At 36.7% G+C, this 22,058-nt stretch overlaps 1 protein-coding gene across 2 annotated transcripts; it reads left to right on the top strand.

The window, feature by feature from the left end:
• The first annotated feature begins 1,862 nt into the window (after window positions 1-1,862).
• Window positions 1,863-13,023, top strand: LOC135212050 (uncharacterized). Of its 2 annotated transcripts, none has more exons than XM_064245378.1 (10): window positions 1,863-2,016; window positions 5,324-5,428; window positions 6,213-6,367; window positions 7,789-7,910; window positions 8,639-8,729; window positions 9,694-9,807; window positions 10,823-10,937; window positions 11,251-11,346; window positions 12,019-12,147; window positions 12,741-13,023. In XM_064245378.1, the coding sequence occupies exons 1-9, from the start codon at window positions 1,975-1,977 to the stop codon at window positions 12,142-12,144; spliced, it is 966 nt and encodes a 321-aa protein (XP_064101448.1). In that variant the 5' UTR covers window positions 1,863-1,974; the 3' UTR covers window positions 12,145-12,147; window positions 12,741-13,023. The 2 variants fall into 2 exon arrangements, with proteins under 2 accessions (XP_064101448.1, XP_064101447.1); XM_064245377.1 differs by having other exon boundaries at window positions 1,864-2,016; window positions 12,019-12,152.
• Window positions 13,024-22,058: the final 9,035 nt, after the last annotated feature.

Raw genomic sequence — 22,058 nt, 5'->3', positions numbered from 1 at the left:
GCAAGAGAAAGGGAACCGACAAGAGGACCCACTGCACAAATATACCCAGTTTTGGACAGGACCAATTTTCTTCACCCGTTCGTGTAATATCACTACCAGCATTAAGAACTGTGCAACAGAAACTTTCCTGACAGATGATTTCATTCAAGACCTCGGCTCGAATTACACTCACAAAGAGTTAGAAAGCAATATAATAGAACAGAATATGGAATTTAGGCCAAAGGCCAAGCGCTGGGACCTATGAGGTCATTCAGCACTGAAAGGGAAATTGACAGTGAGGAGGTTTGAAAGGCGTAACAGGAGGAAAACCTCGCAGTTACACTTTGAAACAATAATTGTAAGAGAGGGTGGAAAGTCCCATGAAAGGAAGAGAATATGAACGGAGGTACAGTAAAAGGAATGAAAGAGGTTGAAGTTAGGGGCCGAAGAGACGTTGCAAAGACCCTTAAGTAATGCCTACAGTGTGCCATGTGAGGAGCACTGACGACTCTAACCCCTACGGAAATTGGAAAGCATTAAAATCAGTGTGTTTTTACGGAGAAACATATAATTTTTTATTTTTCTATGCAAGAGCATTGCAAAGACATAGACGGTGCTTTGGAACCTTCTTTCCCCTTACCAGGATCATATTTTTTTAAATGTATTACATTTTCTAACATTCATTTCGTTCCATGACTCTTATTACGCATGATCACCTATAACTTTTTTCTCTCTAGTCGGTAAACCTTATTAACATTTGTATAAGCCTGCATTTTCCATTTGTTGCTGATAACAGACTTCTTATTAATATATACCGTTTGTAAAGACTTCAGGCGGAGTATACAAAATACTTTGCGTGTTCCGTCATGAAGATTACTTTGGGGAAACCTGTCGATCATGGCGCATGCGTTGCAAGGTTCAAGTAACACTGGCCAATATTGAACACTATAATACTGTACATCTTCCACTGCGATAATTTCAAATTCAACAATGTTTGTAAGAATATTTTACTTGGAACTTTGCCAATAGCAACTGTTACATAAATTATCTTTTTGTGGATAAGTATTGGTCTGTAATCTTTCTTGTATGCTGCCTCATTTGTTTTTATTCCTTTACTCTTATTTTCATACAACAACCAGTTACTTACAACTGTCTGCTAAGTTTACTGTGTTTGTGTACTCTAACAATCCTTTTTTTATATATATGAATCAGGTTTTGTTTATACCTTCGATTTGCAGACGGTCAGATACTACTCCGAAGAAGAAGAGTGAAACTTCAAAGCGTGTTTGTGGTTTCAAATAAACATGAGCCAATAACAGTGGCTTTAAATCATAAGACTTTACTGGTTGGTTGACTCGCACCATGTTCAGTCTATCAACTTACTTTATAATGAATACCAGAGATCCCGTTATTTCAAACGTTTCTCAATTTTCGTTTATCGACAACTTTTCGTTTTCTGTAAAAGAAAACCATCGAAATGGCTATCTGTCCGCCCGTCATCACTTTTTTTGTTTGCCCTCAGATCTCAAAAACTCCTGAGGCCAGAGGGATGTAAATTGTTAGGTTGATCATCTACTTCCCAGTCATCAAACATACCAAATTGCAGCCCTCCAACCTCAGTAGTTTTTCCTTTTAAAGTTAGCAATGATCGTGTGTCTGGCACTGCTATTGTTAGGATCCTATTGCCTTGCCAATTTTGAGGTTATCCAAGTTCAAAGTCCGTAGAAGGCTGTATTCATACAGTTCCCATAAGAACAAAGGTTACAAGGAGTAGCAGTATACTGTAGCTCTATTCTGAATGTGGACTGATAACATTAGTACTATTAATATCATGACTTTCCCAAGCCCACACATTCAGTCGATAGATATAATCAAATTTAGTTACATTTTCAGGATAACAGCATAATCACACATCTCAAGTAGGACCTAGATAGTAGTGGCACTATCTTCAGAGTGCCCAGAGCTGCCCTTGTCAGTGGAGCTTTGGAAGTAAACATGCGCGGAGTTGTTCTGACTGCTGGGTTTCTGTTGGCGGTGGTTAGTAAAATCGGCTCAGTGAAAGTCAAGTTTATACTAAATTTCTTTCTCTCTTGTCTTTCGTTTAGGGTAAGGTTTTTATGTTTGAATGGCACAGTTTGCTTGGGAAAGACATTGGTCAAAAAGGAAATACAAAAGAACCTGACATCGGCCCTTTCCTTCAAAGATTTGTGACTCACAGAGTGAATGAAATTGTTGTGGAGGAATGGGTGGCCCATCGGATAAAACAGGAGCTTAAGTCTGCCTGAAAGGAGAGGAGGGACTGTTCCCACAAGCTAAATTGAACAGTTGTCAAAGTAGTAAATGAAAGGTAAGAGTATGGTCATTTGTTAAGCGAATGGCCTTTCTTTCAGTCACGTTCAGGGAGGAGACAAATATGGAAACACTCAAAATAAGAAATCAGTATTTAAAACGTGTAGAGGAAGCCAACACAAAGCTTTAACAACTGAAAGGAGGATAATAATTACAGTTCTCTAAACAAATCAGCTGACAGTGTTGAACTACTCTGAACTTCCAGGAAGTGAAAATCAGTACAACATTTCCATTAAACAGATTTGAAGACTTAAATGAGAGGTGACTCACAAATAAACAGTGAGTGTGTCATGACTAAGATATGATACCCTTTTTTCAGATACAATCATCAGATCAGAGCTGATAAATTAAAGAAAATGAGATTGAACGAGAAAAACAGATATTGTTTAGCTTGTGATGATGAAGAAGTAGGTAATATGTAGGTCTGAAACAACTGCAATGTCTAAATAGAAGCGAATGACTCTTCCAAACATTAATAAGTAACGGTGTGTTTGAAACTTGGTTGCCTCGACAGAATAAAACTGTTATTGCTAAAAAATATTCACAATGCCGCGATTAGATTGTTGTTGATTAAAAATCTACTTTTATATCTGTAAGCTGTATTAGGATACTGGTAAAATTTTTAAATGAAACACTTTAAATAGAGACTGAACACCGTTTTTCCTTAACTTTTGCCAACAATAGAATTTATTGATATAATCGTGAATTTTCAATCAGCAACTGTTGCTACCGTCTCTCTTCTTAAACATCATCCACCGTAATGATTCCTTTCGGCAAGCATGACCAGGCAAGGGCTATGAGACTAGTCACCGCAATGAGCTATCCAGTCCCTCTTTAGTGGAACCGCCCTCTTCAGTGACAAGGTAATATAAGGCAATTGAACAGAACACCAAGAATAGTAAAAGAGGCTACTAGGCTAACGAAACTTGATATAAAGCAGTTACATAGAAGACCAAGAGACAGCTCACTCTGAGGAGATTGAAAAGGAGAATATTTGGCCAATAGAGCCTTTTACTTATATGTTTTTGTCTTAAGAACAAGGATAAAATCCTCCAAAACCCAGCAGAGATAATAACCAAGCATCAGCGATATGAAAGGTCAAAATGGATCATGCATGGGAGAGGGTATACTATCGGTCTAAAAGAAGTGAGCTGGATTCATGGAAGGTTTACAGTAATTGAGAATTGAAAAAAGCTTAGTGATTCCAACATTTAAAGCAACGGAGGACAGTAGTGGGAACAAACTGGAGCAGCCACCTTTCTCTGGAATGGGCTGAACTTATGTGCGACTAAAGAAAAGTTAAGTGAAAGCGTTAACAATTAAGGGAAATAGGTAACATTGCACAAGAGGTGGTTCAGCTGCAAATCCCTTAAGGAATTGTGAAGAAATCCTATCAGGCCGATGCATTGCTGTTAAGGACAAAAGAATCCTATGGACAGAGAGGGAAGGTCACAGGATTAAAGTGAGGCAAAGTTTATTCTATTAAAAGATGAATAACTTTTTTTGGATAATCTCAGTTCGGGACATTAACTGCAAGATCCTTTTGATAATACAAGCTAAGCGGGAGCGCAGTAAGCTTGAGTTCCTAGGTTCAAGCTTACAAAGAATTCTTAGAGCTTTGAAGGTTTTCTTTATGTACAAATTCTTTCGAGTGGTCAGTCAAGAACGTCAATTTTGTTGCAATAAGCGTCTTCCCCTTCCTTCAGCTGAAGTATCGAAGTACAGACAGCAGCAGAGTTGAAAATAGAATTTATAATGTCTCACTGAATCAGCAGAACTTATTGATCTAGTGATAAAGAAATGGACACAGTATTGTTATCTCGCATCTTTATCAGTGATGCCTTAGTTTCAAAAGCTGAAGTCCTTTTGTGCTAAAGACAGGACGTTAAGTAGAAATTCTTATCTCCAGGAAGAAAGGAGATATATCACAACCATCTGGGGGTGATACAGTGAGCCGAACAGTAGTTTTGATTACGATATCTCAGACAAGAAGCGGCCATTCCTCTATCTTGTTAACTAAAAAAACAAGTAAATTAGTAAAGGACAAACTTTCATGTAACTCTAAATTAAGTTACCATAATGCAGAGAGAGAGAGAGAGAGAGAGAGAGAGAGAGAGAGAGAGAGAGAGAGAGATGAATGAAAGGACCACTGCTCCTGTCAGTTACATTATTAACAAACCTAAGTAGGGAAATTGGACAACCTTCTCCGTAAAGATGTGATTCATATACACAAATAATTTGGACGCATCTTCCGTAAAAACAAACAAACAAACAAACAAACAAAGCAAGCCTATTATCCTACAGTCACCCAACGCCAATGGCAATATATTTAATTTAGGTATTACTTTGTCTTGTTATCTACGCGTCACCTACTTAGAGGTGCTAGTACTGAACACTGTATGGTAAATGTAAAGTAGACGGCCGCACGAATATATCGTTTATTAATATAATTTGTCGACCGCACAATATAGAAATGGGTGTCTATAATACTTTAATCCCCAAGGGGCTAGTACTAATCATGGTGTCCCAAGGAGCTTCAGAGTAAGTGACGCATTGATAACAAGCCAAAGCAGCATTGTTAATTTCCGTATCGCAAAATAGAATAAGACAAGACAACGTGCTTCTTAACAAGGATAAAGATCTCTTCTGAACATTGCTGAGATGATTTAGCTGCCATAAATACTGGGTTAGGCACCCTATAGTCAGTAAGTCAGGCAGGATATACGTACTTAGTAGCACCGTATTTGCAATAACACGTGCAGGCATAAAATACACCTTCAGTACAGTCCTAGTTACAAGACTTAGTCTGTTCTGGTGAAATCTAGACCAAAGTATGGAATCAGTGAGGATAACGAACTAAAGAAACTTAACATTCGTTTATAATAAAGCCTCTTCATCATCATAGCCATTATCATCCTGTCACATAAATAGGAGCCGTCACAAACATCTCGCAAAAAGCTTATCTCGGGTTAAACCTCACCATCTCTCTCTTCAGGTTACGCTAACAGCAGCAAAGGCATTCGGGAGGCCCTATGGAAAGCACCTGAGACTCAGCCATCAAGCTGACCTACCTCAGGGAGATGACCGGATTCCAGGTTCGGTAAGGGGCTTTACTCTCCTGCTGTTGGTCATTAGGATCATAAGTTTTCTTATCTGGGCATTTTGTTCACTGCAGAACTGATGTGGTAGAATGAACAATACATAATGTATAAAAAATCTAAACACAATATATATGCATATTAGATAAACAATAATAGTAGCATGTAAAAAGCATGAAATATGACAAGGCTACATCTGTTTCCAGTAATATTTCATGCCTCTTACATGATATCTTTGAGTATTGAACGTGTATATATTATATAACTGAATCACGAAAGTTTGGAACGTGATAAATGTATAGATAAAGGTATAAGCCACGAAGAAAAGTGAAACGTCCTTTACTTAGCAAAACTGACTGAAGTAAAGGACGTTGAGTCGAAAGATCTTGCAGCTACCCCAGGTGTTCGCTTTCCTTCGTGCTTTTACCTATATATATATATATATATATATATATATATATATATATATATATATATATATATCTATCTATCTATCTATTCTATCTATATATATATATATATATATATATATATATATATATATATATACATATATATATAATTAAGATTGTTTAGATTTTTGATGTATATGATTATGATTTTTAGGATTATTTACTATATATATGTATATATATATATATTTATATATATATATATATATATATATAGATATAGATATATATATATATGCAATATTCGTCATAAGTCTATACATCTCTCCTAGGCTGCCTCTTGAAAGATATTTAAAATAAAAATGATTGATAGTACTTTACCTGTCACTGATAGGTTGAGAGGCAAGTTTACTCCCTGATGGAGGCCATGAAGGAGAGTTTGGGCGAACTGTCCAATAAAAGGAACTCATGGTACGACCGATACGACGTCCTAGCTCAGAAGGCTACCAACCATTCGGCCATGATCGCTGAATTGCTCGTTATCAGTAGGTACGACTTATCCCTATAATTACAAGAATCATAATGAAAGCTAGACTTAATATGATGAACTTAAAGGCTAACTTCCGGGGCAAATTTAAAGAAGAGGTCTGTGAAATATGTAGAGTGGAGGAGGACACCACGTAACATTTATTCACATGTAGATTGCTACAAAAATTAGATCAGGTTATAAATATATGGACACACTGATATCCCCCAACAGAAAACTGGGAGAATATATAAGGATAGCCCTCAAAATTAAGAATGTTCTTAACCTGGAAAGCGATGGATGTCAAAACTAAGTAGCACGGCTCTGCCTCACTTATAAAGAAGAAATGAAAGGGAGTTGGGGTAAAAGTATAGTAGAAATATTGGATTGTGTCAAATTTAGAAATATCTGTAATTTTTCGGGGTTGATGTGGTTGCAAAAAAAGGGATAATAGAGATGAATTAAAATAAACATTTTGAAGGAACATAAAGTAAAGTTAAACTAATAATAAGTAAAGTAAACAATTAAGGGAATAAAGCTTTGCACCTCAGTGTAGTGTGCCCGCAACTGTGTTTGTGGAGTGAGCGCGTAGGAACCAGGAACCAGGAAGAACATATATTCAAGTGGGACTATTTAGGTATATTAAAAAGAATTGCTAATCGATGAACATATATTTAAATGTGAAGGAAAAACATATTGTGTTTAAAAGCCGTAAGGACCGCACTGCGAAAACTTGCCCGTGATGCCTCAAAAACTCAGCTGATGTAGGTACACCTGAGGTATTGGTTGAGTTGAGCTGAATACTATAGAATTTAGGCCAAAGGTCAAGCACTGGGACCTATAGGGTCATTCAGCGCTCAATTAGAAATTGACAGTAAAAGGTTGGAAAGATGTAACAGGAGGAAAACCTCGCAGTTGCACTATGAATCAAGTGTTAGGAGAAGGTGGAAAGTAGGATGAAGAAAGAGAGTATGAAAGGAGGTACAATAAAATGAACGAAAGTGGTCGCAGCTAGGGGCCGAAGGCACGCTGCAAAGAACCTTAAGTAATGCCTACAGTGTACCTCATAAGGTCTACTGACGGGACTAACCCCCCGTGGGGCTTCAAGTATTGGTGATTAACGGTTGCGCTGAAAATGCTGATAATACTACTTGCCACAGACTGAAAAATGACCAGAAATGAATATCTTGAGATGAGTGATTGATGTAGGTAAATAGAAAGAATTTCCGATTAATCAGAATTATAAATGAATAGACAGAAACGATAAACTTACAATAGTATTTCGGGACGTAGACTAGTAAGACTACTGCAGGTATGCATGCACTATAGAAAGACTTGCAGCCATCTATGCACTATATAACTTACATGTATGTGACTGAGTAAAGAATACGTATTAATACTGTTATTTATTATTTTCATGCATTTCTATATTTCCTTACCTCAGAGTAGCGATGCCAATTATCTGGACAACCGTCATGGCTAACCAACTACTCTCAAGGAGGAAGCAACTCGAGAAAGGAGAGGAAATATTCTACGTTCCTCCAAATGCAGCCTTGGGAGAACCGGGTGAGTTGCTGAAGGTCATAGCCTAGAAAAGAAGGTGTTGGTGATTTTAGACAGGAACGAGGTGATTAGAGGTTTTATTATTATTATTAAATGAGAACATTAACATTTGTTTAATATTTATAAGTACAAGCACATCTTCAATCTGAGTAGGTTTTGCCTGTCTTGTTGAAACGTCACAGGTTTCCAGGAAGAATGAGTTCAGAGGAGTTCCGTACTGCTGTTGGAGGGTTCTTTTTGGTACCAGAAAACCTCAAATAAGAATTATTAGAAGGGAAGCTGGAGATCACAGGAGACTTGTGGAATAATTTACATACGAGAAATATGAATGGTGGTGCACAACATTACAGGCAAAGAAGATATCTCTCAATGTGAAATTTTAGTGAAAGATGCTATTTTTCAGCAGTTATTTAAATTATATATGGGAGATTAGCTATTTCTTTTGGTTACATTTTCTAACAAATTATCTACAGAGTACTAAGGAGCCTATTTTGACTTCTAACAGTATCTAGAATAGGAAACATTAACAAATTTCTTTTAATGGCATCTGCAATGTCTTAAATATGGAATTTTTGAGTTTTTTGCTTAATGGCACGCTTCTACATACGCTGTCTGTGAGTGGTATATACATTTCTGAAACAACATGAGAAGTCTGGAGAAGTAAAAGGGTTGTCCAATGTCAGATTTATACAGCTGAATATGAAGCATTAATGAGCTTTTTCTGATTTCAGTTCCGCATCCCTTGCGCATACTCCCAACGACGCTCACAGACAAAGAGGACTTCTCGATTGAGGTCATTGTCAAGACGAATGAGGAAGCCAAGTAAGTCTGTCGACGGTTATGAGAGAAGGTCGGGAGAATCATCACTTTTGTTATATCTGAGCAGGGCCGGTTTAAGCCTATTTGACCAGTTTGATCAAATTGAGCCCCACATAACGGGGGCCACGCGCCCCAGTTACCTTTGGAAACATTTTCTGTATTCTAAGAGGAATAATCCACTACCGAAGACATGGAATGAAGAATGAGGAAGTATAATTATTCCTCACGTTATTATGCATACTATATCAAACAGAAAAATTTCACTTGGAAAATCATTTTTATATTAGATATGAAAAATCGTCTGAATTTCTATAATTTTCTAATTGGGCCCTGCATTCCTAGAACCTAATTTTACACACACTACAAGTTCCTCACTGAACGAGTGGGTTGCATACACGCCTATCAATCTGGTAGCCCGAGTTCGTCTCCCGCTGCTGCCAGTGCGGAACCAGAGGAATTTATTTATGTCGATTAGAAATTCATTTCTCGATATAATGTGGTTCAGCTCCCACAAAAAGCTGTAGGTCCCGTTCCTAAGTAACCAATTGGTTCCAAGCCACATGAAAAAATCTAATCCTTCGGGCCAGCCCTAGGAGAGCTGTTAATCAGCTCAGTGGTCGGGTTAAACTAAGATATACTTAACTTCACACACACTACATATATTCCATATATACAGTAATGGGGAAACGAAGCAGTAATGAGCGAGAGCAAGTTAATAGCAGACGGAATGGGACGTTTTGAAGGAGGGTATTTTACTGGTGCTGCCAGAAGTAACATAGTGCTTTGGGCTTCCACACGCAAATATCTATTATGTGTACTTATTTATTTAGTATGTGATATATCATATATATAATAAATTTATTTATTTAGTGTATGAAGAATTCTTTAAATAGTTCTATTTAATACATTTGCATGCATAGCTAAAGAACTTGCACTAAAGATGAGTAACAAACGCGTTTATCGTTAGCGTTGGAATTCGACTCATGTTCGAACCTGAGGAGGGCAGAGACCTGGACTGGGACAACGACGACATCTTCTTTGGCATCGATCTCAGGTGGCACAACGATCACGGCAACGACAGGTAAGCCCTGCCCTCGGTTTCATTCGTAATGCCCAATTAGTCCTACAGAGCAGACAAGGACGGTCCATGATTTGCCAAGTGTCCTACCGCCCGGTGGAATAATGGGAAGGTGAATGTGATACGCTTCGTTTAAGCAAGTTAATCTAATATTACTAGAATTGACAACTGGGAATCGGTTGTGACAGATGTTTGAGAGCAAAGAAAATAGATATGCGTGGTATAATTTAGAAAAGGATTATAATGGAATTCAAATTGAGATTTGGATGATATATGTTGTAGAGGGTCATCTCTTGAGTAGTTAAAGTAAACGTGAAGCATGTGATCGAAAATATATGTGGGATGATGACTAGATAGGTGTAAACATTAGTCTGAGAACTCCAGTGAAATCGGGTATATACCAGCTTCAGTATTTGCTCCAGATTCGTGCTTTACAACAAGAAAGGCCCTTTCTTGTTATAAAGCACGAATCTGGATTGTATCTGATATAAACCTAAATTCAATATCTCTCGTTTTCTCTTGGAAAAATTAAATTATAGAAAACACAACAATCTAGAATCAAGACAAAAGAATTTGAAAGAATATTGGTCTGGAAGTCTTCCGGTTAGACATCTATCAAAATACCCAGCTGATTAATTATTACTCTTCTTCTAATCTTGAAATATTCTTTTAATTTACTGTGCTGTTCCACATCCAAAGGAAAATCGTCATCACTCCCCTATTTATTTATGCCCTATCAATTCACGGTATCCTTAATGCCGACCTGAACAAGATGAGCGTTGTCCTGCAACAAACTGCTACAGAGGCAAGACACTTTCAGCCTACTTCATTCTTTTCAGTTGTCTTTTCAACACTGAAAAACAAAAGGAGGACTCGACTTAGTTTTCTTTACAGACTGAGAGTACGCGCGTAATTTATCTTTGGTGGTCTTCCCAACGGTTTTAATTCCCCCCCTGAACTTGAAGCAAACGACTGCAAATAACCCAAAGCGACTCATTTCGATTTTTCCTTGTCACAGGGAAATATCCCTGCACGACAGATATGACGGAGACTTCGCAAGAGAGGTCATCACACCAGCGTCGCATTGGCCCAACATCAACGTAGGAGAGAAATTTTGCGTCAGTATCGCAAAGGTGAGCTAAGGCTGTCCGTGTCTGGTTACCTCTGATGTATTTCATTTATGATGCTGCCTTTCGAAATTCATTATGACACCCTGCAGCTTGTTTGTGGCTGTTAAGGTTTGCCCCAGATTTCAGTTACTCTGCACCCTAACTTCTTTCACCTAGGCTTCCTTTAACTAAAAAGTAACAAATGAACCGCAACTGACAATTGAATTATATTCTTCTACCACCTTCTTTAGGTCTGCTGACCAAGAGAAGCACTTTATTCTGAAAACTATTTTATTTTACTAGAAAAGGGTCATGTGTCCTTCACTGTTCCTTTCAGAAAAAAAATTGTTTCAGCGCTATTGTGATCATGGGAAAGGATCTGTACGTCCAAGAACAGCCGGAAGAACCCTTCGTCCACACTTTCTGCCCAAAGGTGGGTATTCCGAACCTCGTCAAAATATATTTTAGCTTTTTCCGCAGACGAAAAATTGACTAGAATTGAATGATGTATAGTATCTAAACATATTTCGTGTATGTAACATCACAGTGTACCTGATCCCTGTTTTCAGAAAAGTAAAACAAAAAGGTAAAACATCAACGTGATAAATCAAAGCTACCTGAAAACTTAAATCTATAAAGTTTCTTGTTAGTAATTATGGCTGAAAATGAATGAGAAATGCTGTATGAATTTATTTATCACCGGGTAAAGCTGTGATTATGTCAACTACTGCTCACAAAATCGGGAAGAAAAAAGACAGAACAATACCTTTAAAGTTCCTTCCACAGTATCATTTGATAGTCCAATTAAAATATTTGCTTTTTTTGTTCGTAAAGTTAGTTTTTCATGCCATGAAACTGGTTTTGGTGTCATTTGAAGCTGAATATTTACATGTCTTTGTAAAATGCTCAAAAAAGCGAAAGAGCAAAAAGAAATGGTCAAAATGATGAGCATTTAATCAAGAACGTTCTTATATTTTGCTGTACTGGAGTATTTCCCAGAGATAAAGTAATGCTGATAAACAAAATTTCCAGGAAGCGTAAGTCCCTGTTTTAGGCGACACATGACATTCTTCGAAAATCGTAACCACCAATCCCTTTCCCGCAGCCTCGTCGAACTAGCAAGATGATTGCAGACCCAAAGAAGCTATGGCTGGTGGTACACGAGAACCGTCAACATACCGGTCAAGTGGAAGTGCACAATCTCATCTGGTACCGAAATGATAAGGCTTAAAAAGTAAGGTAAAATGGAAAAATATATCCAACAGTTCATTCACTCTTGACGCCCAGGAGACTAAGGCAAGGATATACGAAGCTACCAAGCAATCGAGCAGTGTATATACGGGGGAATAAACAAATTTGTCTGCATATGGCCAATGATCTAACATGACAGACAGTCAGTGCACGGTAAACAGCACACTAACAGGCTTTAAGAAACTGCCATGTGGCCCATTTTACGGAAACAGAACTTGCCGATACATTTCTCACCAAATGATGGTATCCTCCTTGTTTGCTCAATCGTAAACCGCCATAAACTCGCATCAGCAACTTATTGCTCACACATTCCAAATAAGTTGAATACAAGTCAACAACGTATTGGCAATCCTAACCAGTGCTTCATACATGTATCTCCATTTACTGTCATTGTTTTCAAGTTTTCAACCTGTTTGCTATATGTGCGTGATATGTTGCCTTTATGTACAACTGTTTTACTGCAGTGGTGGATTCAAATGTTAAATGGTTTCAGTAATGCTCGCAGTCAGTCAGTCATAGATAGCTTCCAGAATCCGAGATAATTATAACTTACTAATTTTTCCTTTTTTTCCCCAGCATGCACTGTGATGGATGTCTTCAACTTGGAGTTACATTGGCTACCATCGTTTCTTAAATGTAAAAACATAAGCTTCTTATGTAGCCCATCTACCTTCATTTTAGCATTTTTTACTGTTTATTTTGTGGCCTGAATAAATACTTAAAATGTCAAAAAGAAAAAAATCCTGCATTTCTACAAACGAAGTGATCACTTTCACATTAGATTTTTTGCCTTTAAAAATTCATCATTTTGTTGTAAATGAAGACATACTAATATTAAAAATAAATAAATATAAAAGAAGAGTATTTTATTGGTTTCTGACTAGTTAAGCTGGTGTTGTTAGTCTTAAATATAATATACTATTTTACAAAATATACTTCCAAATCTGCACTTTTTGGTGTTATCCAATGTTATGGTAAAGAGTCCTTCACTTACAGCGAGGACCTATTCCAGTGCCACACTGTAAGTCAATTTCCACCATAAGTCGGTTTTTTGCCGCAACTCGAGTTATGGCGACGTAACTCGATGCAACATGAAGTTACGGTGTTGTAAAACCCTGTTAATGAGCACTGAAAAAGCGTCGTAAGTCGAGGACGCACTGTACTATGTGACAGTCATTTTCACTTTTATATCTCTAGATATTCTCAATCATGAAACTGTTCAGACAGGCCAAATCATTTTCACACCATTGCCAGTACCTGCTAATTACTCTATACATAAAATTCTTGATACTGAATTAGTTTTATCCAAAAAATACGATCATTCATTAGTTCTATCGATTTGAATACAAAACAAGTTTACTTAGACTGATTTTGATGGTTGAGACATATTTCAGATTATATGAAACACAGTCAAGTGTTTTAAAATTACTAGCTAGGAAAAGGTTAGTCTGAATATAAATGTTGCTCATATAAAGTGCTGAAACGAATGGTTCGAAAAGCGAGTTTCTAAAAAATGTGTAACCTTCAAAAATAACAAAAGTGATGAACTTTGTTTGGCTTTATGTAGAGCCCTCCACAGGGATGATTCCCTCTCTGGCAGGCCCTTGTACGTTTCCAAAATAAGTTGCTATTTATATTTTATAACTGTCTTTTAGTGTTCTCTCGTCAGTATCGTAGCTCCTACAGAATAGGAGAGTCTTTACTCTAAAATTTGCTTTCTTGTATGATCTTCACTTCAGGGAGTCTTTTGTTGTATAGTCTTGGTGTGCAATGCTCAAATGTTCTCTTGCCTGACTCACAATTTGCTTTATGTTCAAATAGCCTATATGCTTCACTTGCATGTCTGATTACAATATTCATCTCAGGTCTAAAGAAGCTTAAGCATTTTCTCAGATATCTTGGTTAACCATATTTTAGTGCTTTAAAGATTGTAAGAGGTATTTCGTAGTCTATTTTTGGTTTTGCTGGGAGCCAATGTAGCTCAATTAGTGCTGGGGTTATTCTGTCATGGGAACATCGTCTTTTTATTAATCTGGCAGCTCTATTTTGTACTCCTTGCAATTTTCTTAGTAGGTAGTTGGGGAGACTGTAGTATATAACATTGTAGTAGTCATGCCTCTAAAGTATTTGGTTACAAATTGCTGTTTTCAGAGTATCTTCATTTAAATGTTTTTTAATAAATGCAGTTTTTCTAATATGATAGTTACAGGTTTTTACAATATGCAGTATATGGGTTTCCATCGACAATTTGTTAATAATAAATACAGGCAGTCCCCGGGTTACGACAGGTTCGGCTTACGACGGGTTCGGCTTACGACGTTTCGAGGTTAAGGCGCTTTTCAATTATATTCATCAGAAATTATTTCCAAGGTTTCAACCCATGTCCCAGGGTTACGACGCCTACAACACTCATCTGGAAGAAAAATAAGGCACCTAAAATGCAAAATAATTAATATTTGAAGTTTTTATATGAAAAATGCACTAAGAATGCAGTTTACATAGTTTTGAATGCACCCAAAGCATTAAAAGTAAGGTTTTCTTAGGATTTTTGACGATGTTCCGGCTTACGACGATTTTCGGGTTACAACGGGTCTCAAGAATGGAACCCCCGTCGTAACCTGGGGACTGCCTGTACTCCTAAGTTTCTCATTGCTGATACAATGTTTATTGATGATGAACCAATAGTTATTCTTTTAAAGTGTTCATATTTACGTAGAGCACTGTCAGATCAAAATAACATACACTCAGTTTTGTCTTCATTAAGTTTCAATCTCTTTGCTGACATCCATTATTTTTATATCTTTCATTATTGCATCAATTTTACTAATGGAGTCTTCTACTGTTTCGACAGGAAAATAGAACTGAGTATCTTCTGCATACAGTTTATACCTAACTTTGTGCTAGTTTAGAATTCTAGATAATCCTATTGTGTAAATGTCAAATAGCAGTGCCCAGGACGCTCTCTTGTGGCACTCATCTTGTTAAGTCTTTCTTTTCTGATTTCACATTTGATATAACCACTGTAGCCTTCCTGTTTTTCTAAGTAGCTCTTGTACCATTGAGTATATCATCTTCGATGCCTACTGCTCTCAGGTCTTCAAGCAACAGATCGCGGTAAACTGTGTCAAATGCTGCACTTAACGTCGAGCATAACCAGGATGTCACATTTTCCTTTTGCCAAAAATTTCTACCATATCGTTTATAGGTGCGCACATTGTAGTCTCTGTTGAGTCGTTTTTTTCCTGTAAGACGGCTAATCATCGGGTATAATGTTGAGTTGTTTCAAGTGTTTCCACGTTTGTTCGTGAACTACCGTTTCTATAAGTTTTGATAAGTACGATAAGTTCGATGTTGGCCCATAAAAGCTTAGATTTTCTTGATCACCTTTTCCTTTGTAGACCGGCTTTATACAAGAGTCCTTTTCACTATTTGGGAACGATGCCTGTGCTAAACGCATTTGAACCATTTCAAAGTATAGTTCCTGCAACTGATCAAAGGTTTTTGCCTCTTTTAAATTTAATACTTTTATGGGAAACTGGTACTTTTCACAGCAGGTGTATTTTTACTTTTCTCGTCGTTTTTTTCAGTCATTCATGTTCAGTTCTTCAAACTTACTGAATTTACTATTTCTCATTGTGATCACTGGGAGATCAGGAGGGACTTCCTTTTCTAAACTATGCCAGATTCTTTCAATTTTTTCTTCAACGTAGTTCACAAAGTTATCGGCCAGGGTTTTGTGGTCACTAGTTACATCAGGTAGAACTTTGTCTGTCTGGAGTTCAAATAATCCTGCTAAATTGTCGTGAATTTTGGGGGGATTTTTCTCGTCACTAAACATTTTACTGTAATATACTTTCTCGGTTTTTATAATTAAGTCATTGTACTGGTTTCTGGCTGAATTATAGAGACCAATTTTCATTACTTCTTGATTCTTTCGATCTTTTCCAAAGATCTTCCATTTTTGTTCTTTTTCTTGGCTTCACGTGATTCACTGTTAAACGATTTGGCATTTTCTTTAACTATTATTTACCTTCTTACCTCTGGACATTTATCATTGTAGCTTTACAACAATATACTTTTGCTATAGACACATACCTGGTCGCCTGTCAAGGTATTCCTGAAATTACACCTGGACTCCTGTCTTGTTTCTCTTATTCTTTATGCTCTCAACAATATATTCATCAGCTTTAAAGTTGGTTTTGTTTCTGTAAATGATAGTTTTTTCAGTGTATAGTCTTTCCAAATATTTATACTAAATGTAAGTATTTATGTATTGGAGATATCACGCATTCAGGCTCAACTTGTATGTCACTGACAACCTCATTGTTTTTGTTTTGTATCACTAGGTCAATGGTATGGTTCAATAAAGACGTCGGTTTTCCCACAAAATTTACGAGGTCAGGGCTTTCAAGTAACTTTATAAATTCTTTGACATAATTCTTATCGTTATCATCTAAATGCAAGTTGAAGTCACCACAAATTAATGTATTTTTGTTATCAGCTAACAAGTCGAGAAAGTCGCTGAATTCGTCAAGGAATGATATCTTAATTGTGTTTGCTGGTTTGTGAACTGTTATGGTTTGTATGTGTGTGTTTATGTGTGTAATTCTGGTATTGGTGTATTTAAATCTACTGAACACATTTTGATTTACTATAGATACTTTGTATACTTTTTGACAAAGATTCGCACTCCACCACCATTTTTGTTTTCACTCGGTACATGGTAGAAGTTGTGGGACCCTGGTGTCATTCCATGTACTTTAGGATAATCACTTGCATTATTGCTTAGCCCAAGTCAAGTATCCGTTGGCAAGCATATGCACCTAGATTGTGATCATTTATAAGATTTCTAATGGTGTTGGTTTTATTTCCTACGGACTGTATGTTTATTAAATGGCACAGAAGATTATTAGTCAAAGCCATGATCCGTATTATTTTTCACCTTTGACACATGTTCTTTATAAACTATGCACTTATTGCCATCTTATGTTTTATGTTCAGTGTCACTATGACCTTTTTTTACAATTTTTACACTTTAGGGAAATGCTAGTACAATCATTGGATTTATGGTTTTCGCCACAAATAGGACAAACTTGGTTATTTTTGGAATTTGTTGCGCTATGACCAAATTCCTGATATTTATAGTATTGACAGGGCATGTAACATTCGTACACACTGCAACAGCTAAACACCGTACACAACTTGTCACCTTTATCATTGATAGTCATTCGTATTTGTGATGTGCACTTGATGATATAGTGCTTAAATTTGTCATCTTTGGCTTTCACTTCCTTTACAATTTTCAGATCGTTTCAGAAATTAGAATACCAATCCACGGATTTTTCTTTATAAAGTTATTTACAATGTCATCTTCGTCCTTCGGAAAATATACGACTTTTATTTTGGGTTCAAAAGTTTACCCTTCTCATTTATTGATATATTGCTGATTTTCTGAATCGTCATTTTTGTCTTTTCTACGTTTTTCTTATTTGGAAAGATTAGAAGTAAGTGTCCATCTCTCGTTGTTTTAACCTGTTCAACTGGCGTCCTTATTTTAATCATAATTTGCTTCTTTTCATTAGCTGCTGTGCTCTCATCGTCAGTAGATTTGATCAATAGCACTTTTTTGTTGTTGTTTTAAGTGACTCTGAATAAGTTTTGTCCATGTTTGACATAATTGACAACTTTATCACCAATGTAAAATTTGCTTTGAATTTCATTTATGTTGATCATGGAGTCGCTGGTTCTCTGAGCCGCATCAATCCAGAATCAACTCTGCTAATCTCTCTGAGTTTCCTTTTATTTCTTCAAGTTCATCCTCAACGAGTTTTTTGTGTGTTCTTTGTTCATGCCTCTTGCAGCTGTTAAAGATGTACAATGTGTGTCCCCAACATAATGTAGTTCCTTCTTCTTCGCGTCTCTCAACTGTTAGAGATGTACAATATGTTGTCCCCAACATAATGTAGTTCCTCCTTCTTCGCCTCTTGCAACTGTTAGAGATGTACAATATGTTGTCCCCAACATAATGTAGTTCCTTCTTCATCGCCTCTTGCAACTGTTAGAGATGTACAATATGTTGTCCCCAACATAATGTAGTTCCTTCTCCATCGCCTCTTGCAACTGTTAGAGATGTACAATATGTTGTCCCCAACATAATGTAGTTCCTTCTCCATCGCCTCTTGCAACTGTTAAAGTACTTAATCGCCTCTTGCAAACTGTTAAACTACTTAACCGCCTCTTGCAACTGTTAAACTACATAATCGCCTCTTGCAACTGTTAGAGATGTACGATGTTGTCCCGAACATCTGTAGTTCCTTCCTCATCAACTTTATCGATGCAACGTTCGCAAGTTGCTGACTCTCTCGTTTTGGACTGACTCACCTTCCTCCAGTATTTTCTCTATTGTTCCATCTTTACGTGCTGCTCTGATAATTTCTTTAAAAAAGTTCATAACATGATGGTTTAAGCTTTCCACTTCTTGGTCTAAATTCTACAATATTTGTTTTCTCTTCTTCCACTCTCTTCCTCGTATTCGCTTTGAACATCGCGTTAGGCTTTCACTTCACACAAGAGCACTTCCCAGACGCGTCCTACCCGCCCGACAATTATATGGACAGTGTACAAAAATAAATGTAATTTATTTTTCTGTAAAATTTTTTTCTAATATTTTCTCAGTTTTTTCTGTAATAATATTATCTCACGCAGTTTTGTGTGTTGACTTGAGTGGGGTAATTTTCGCTGTCAAAGGTTCTGTGTGCATGACTGTTTTACATAAAATGTCTTTACAGGCTTTTTTGGAAGGCAGTTTTTAAGTAGTTGCATAATGGCCTTATCTGTTGTTGGGTGGTCTTAAGACCAAGACAAGCAATAATTCTCGGGAACTAATCTTTGTATTGGTTTTCGAGTTAACGTGTGAGACCGCGGCGGAGAAATGGTCGTCAGTGAATTCTCTACTTCGACTGTGGAATGTAGCTTAAGGGTTCACTCATACAACCCTTTTTGGACACCGTGAGTGTTGGGCTGCGAGGAAGAACGCTGAGTGGAGGACAGATTTATTAGAAATGGATCCTGTCGGCGTTTGTGCTTTGATTTCGGAAATGGCATTTCACTAAATACAGGCTCTCTCTCTCTCTCCCCATCTCTGGACTTCGCATTCTGCATGAAGCGCATGATCGATAGAAACCCTTCACTTAAGCCATACATGCTTCGCCCTTTAGCTAAGGTAAGGCCATTAGTGTCTTTTAGTTGAGGTTTCAGAAGTCCTGACGTGACCTATAAATAATAATAAAATAACTCTGTAAGGACAAGTTATATAAAACTTTTCATGCGTTTTGCGTCGTAATATTTTCGTTACCTTCTTTTTTTCTCGTACAGTTCGGCGAGTGCTAGTGTTAAAGTTGGATTGTATCGGTCAGTGTTAACCCGTTATACAGATTGGGTTGGTTTCCGCTGGTGGGTTATTAATTTGTTACTGATGTTATATGTCGATATTATTATTTGAGAATATTTGACATTGTTGGTCTAACTGTAATTGGTCCCTTAGGCCCTTCCCTCCTTGTTCACTGTAGGTGTGGTAGGCTTACCTGGGTGCAGTAACGACCGCTAATTGCTTTAATCTGACCCGGCAAAATTTTATCCTCGGATTTGGTGAAATAAAAGAATTCTTGTGTATTGCCAGTAGATTAAGCGATATAATTTTCATATTAAAGTTGGTGCCATTCAATTATTCATTTTTTAAAGTTATTCGGTGTCAATTCTTTTTATAATGTAACTGTCTGGACTTACAGGTTATGATGCAGAGTCGATAGCCGATAACAGAAAGGTCATTGAAACTAAAGAGGAGCTGGTTAATTTAATATGGTTGTTCGTACTTGATACATTTTATTAAAAATACTGAATTGAGTTTTGTATTTTATTTTTTACCTCCATGTTTCACCACCTTAAAATTTATATTGTTATCGAATTCGTTTTCTGTATAGACAGATATCATCAACAGAATATTGTTAACCACTCTTAATTATACAAAGCAGTGATCTTCGAATGAACAAACTACGTATATTACGAAAATATTCAGTAAAATGACCGAAAACCTGTGAAATCTTCATCTTTTGATGTCTATTTGGATTAAGCAAATTATTTTAAAAATTAAACCAAATCACAGCAAACGAAATTCATTACATGTAGAATGAACTAGAATTATGTATAAAATGTTCCACTCCAGCTGTAACATATCACATTTATCCAATCCAGATTCAAACAAGGATATATTAATTATTCAGCCTATTTCGCGGTTTCATGACTCTTGATATTTGAACAATGGAGTTTTGGTAAGTCTCAAGCTGAACAATGCTGCTATATACATCTATTGAGAGTTAAGGTAACAATAAACTAAAAAAAAAAAAGTAACTGAAAATGTTTTGTTTACGATATTAACCTTTTATTCTTTTTCAGATATCAAAAAGTTTATTAAGATTTATTTTGTGCAGTTCTTGCTTGGAGCAGACTCTACTATTCTTTTAAAAATAATAATAGTATAGCAAAGATCACAGTAGTGACGAAGGGTTGATTTTACAAAAAAAATGTTGCTTTATTAACAGTGACCACATTTGGGTCTTCCAAGCCCGTCTGTCTTTTTCGCCTTAATACTCTGTAATTTTTCTTTATCATCAATACTCAAATTAACTTCATGTCTCTTATTTCTGTCCAAAGCGTCCACCCCCCCCCCCCCCCCCCCACCCCCCCCCCCCACAATCAGCCCCCTTATTTTTAGATGGATGTATGCGAAAAATTGCTATTTTCACGTTACTTTCAAACTTATCAAATAATTGTTCCATAGAACCACTGGACTCGCACATCTTTATCCCTGTCTGAACACACACTGTCCTTTCTCTGTTAATTCTCCTGTCATCTGTCTTGCTTTTTCAACTGATATCCTACCATCCATCCTCCCTGAAATATATGCTGCAAACCTAATTAGAACAGAAGAATGCTACAAGGCAAAGGGCTCAGTAGGGAAAGAGCCAGTAAAGAAAAGGAAACAATAGTAAATAATAAACGATGAAATAGGAATAACAACATAAAACGAAGGTTTATAACTAAAAATATAAGTAACAAAGTAAAATAAATATGAAAAATCAACCATGAAGCAACGTCAACATGCTCAAAAACGAGAGAAAAAAAATCATCAAATCTGCTGCACTCGGAAGTTCAAACAATTTGCTAACATGATCAGGAAGATCAAGCTACAATGTGGTTCGAACAGGAATAAATCTTCTAGAAAACTGTGGGGTACTGAACTTCACAGAACAGGTAAGACTGTTACTGTTAGAATGTCTCCGTGGGTAAAGTGAATAAAAGGGACGACAGGAATTAGGGAATATCTAATATAATTTGCGCAATGAGTCAAATGGACGACAATGCCAAAAATTTAATATCAAGATCACGGATAAGATATTTAACAAAACTCAAGATCTTGTCCAATATTTTGAGATGCGAGGCAGGTGCTAGGCACAAAAGCCATTGTGTGTGTGTGTGTGTGTAACTGAAGAAGAAACAGGTTGGCTTAATTTCTCAATGTGAATGGGCAATTAAGAATGACACCTAGTATAGTATTAATATATATATTATTATATAATAGTATATATATATTAATTATTATATATATAGTTTAATATACGCGTAAAAAATGCCTAATAACACGGATACAATACGGTGCATACTAATATAAAAAAAATTCAAGGTACATTCAAAACATATATGCGTTGTACAATATATAATATTTAATGGTAGCAATGGGATAAGATAACGTCACTATAGCATTCGCAAGTCAGGCAGTAAAGAGGCTACAGTACTGATAGCAGCCACTGCCAGACAAATAAAAAAGATATCTTTATT

Source organism: Macrobrachium nipponense, chromosome 40 (genome assembly GCF_015104395.2).
Source record: "Macrobrachium nipponense isolate FS-2020 chromosome 40, ASM1510439v2, whole genome shotgun sequence".
NCBI classification, from domain to species: Eukaryota; Metazoa; Arthropoda; class Malacostraca; order Decapoda; family Palaemonidae; genus Macrobrachium; species Macrobrachium nipponense.
This window is presented reverse-complemented; position numbering and strand designations above follow the sequence as displayed.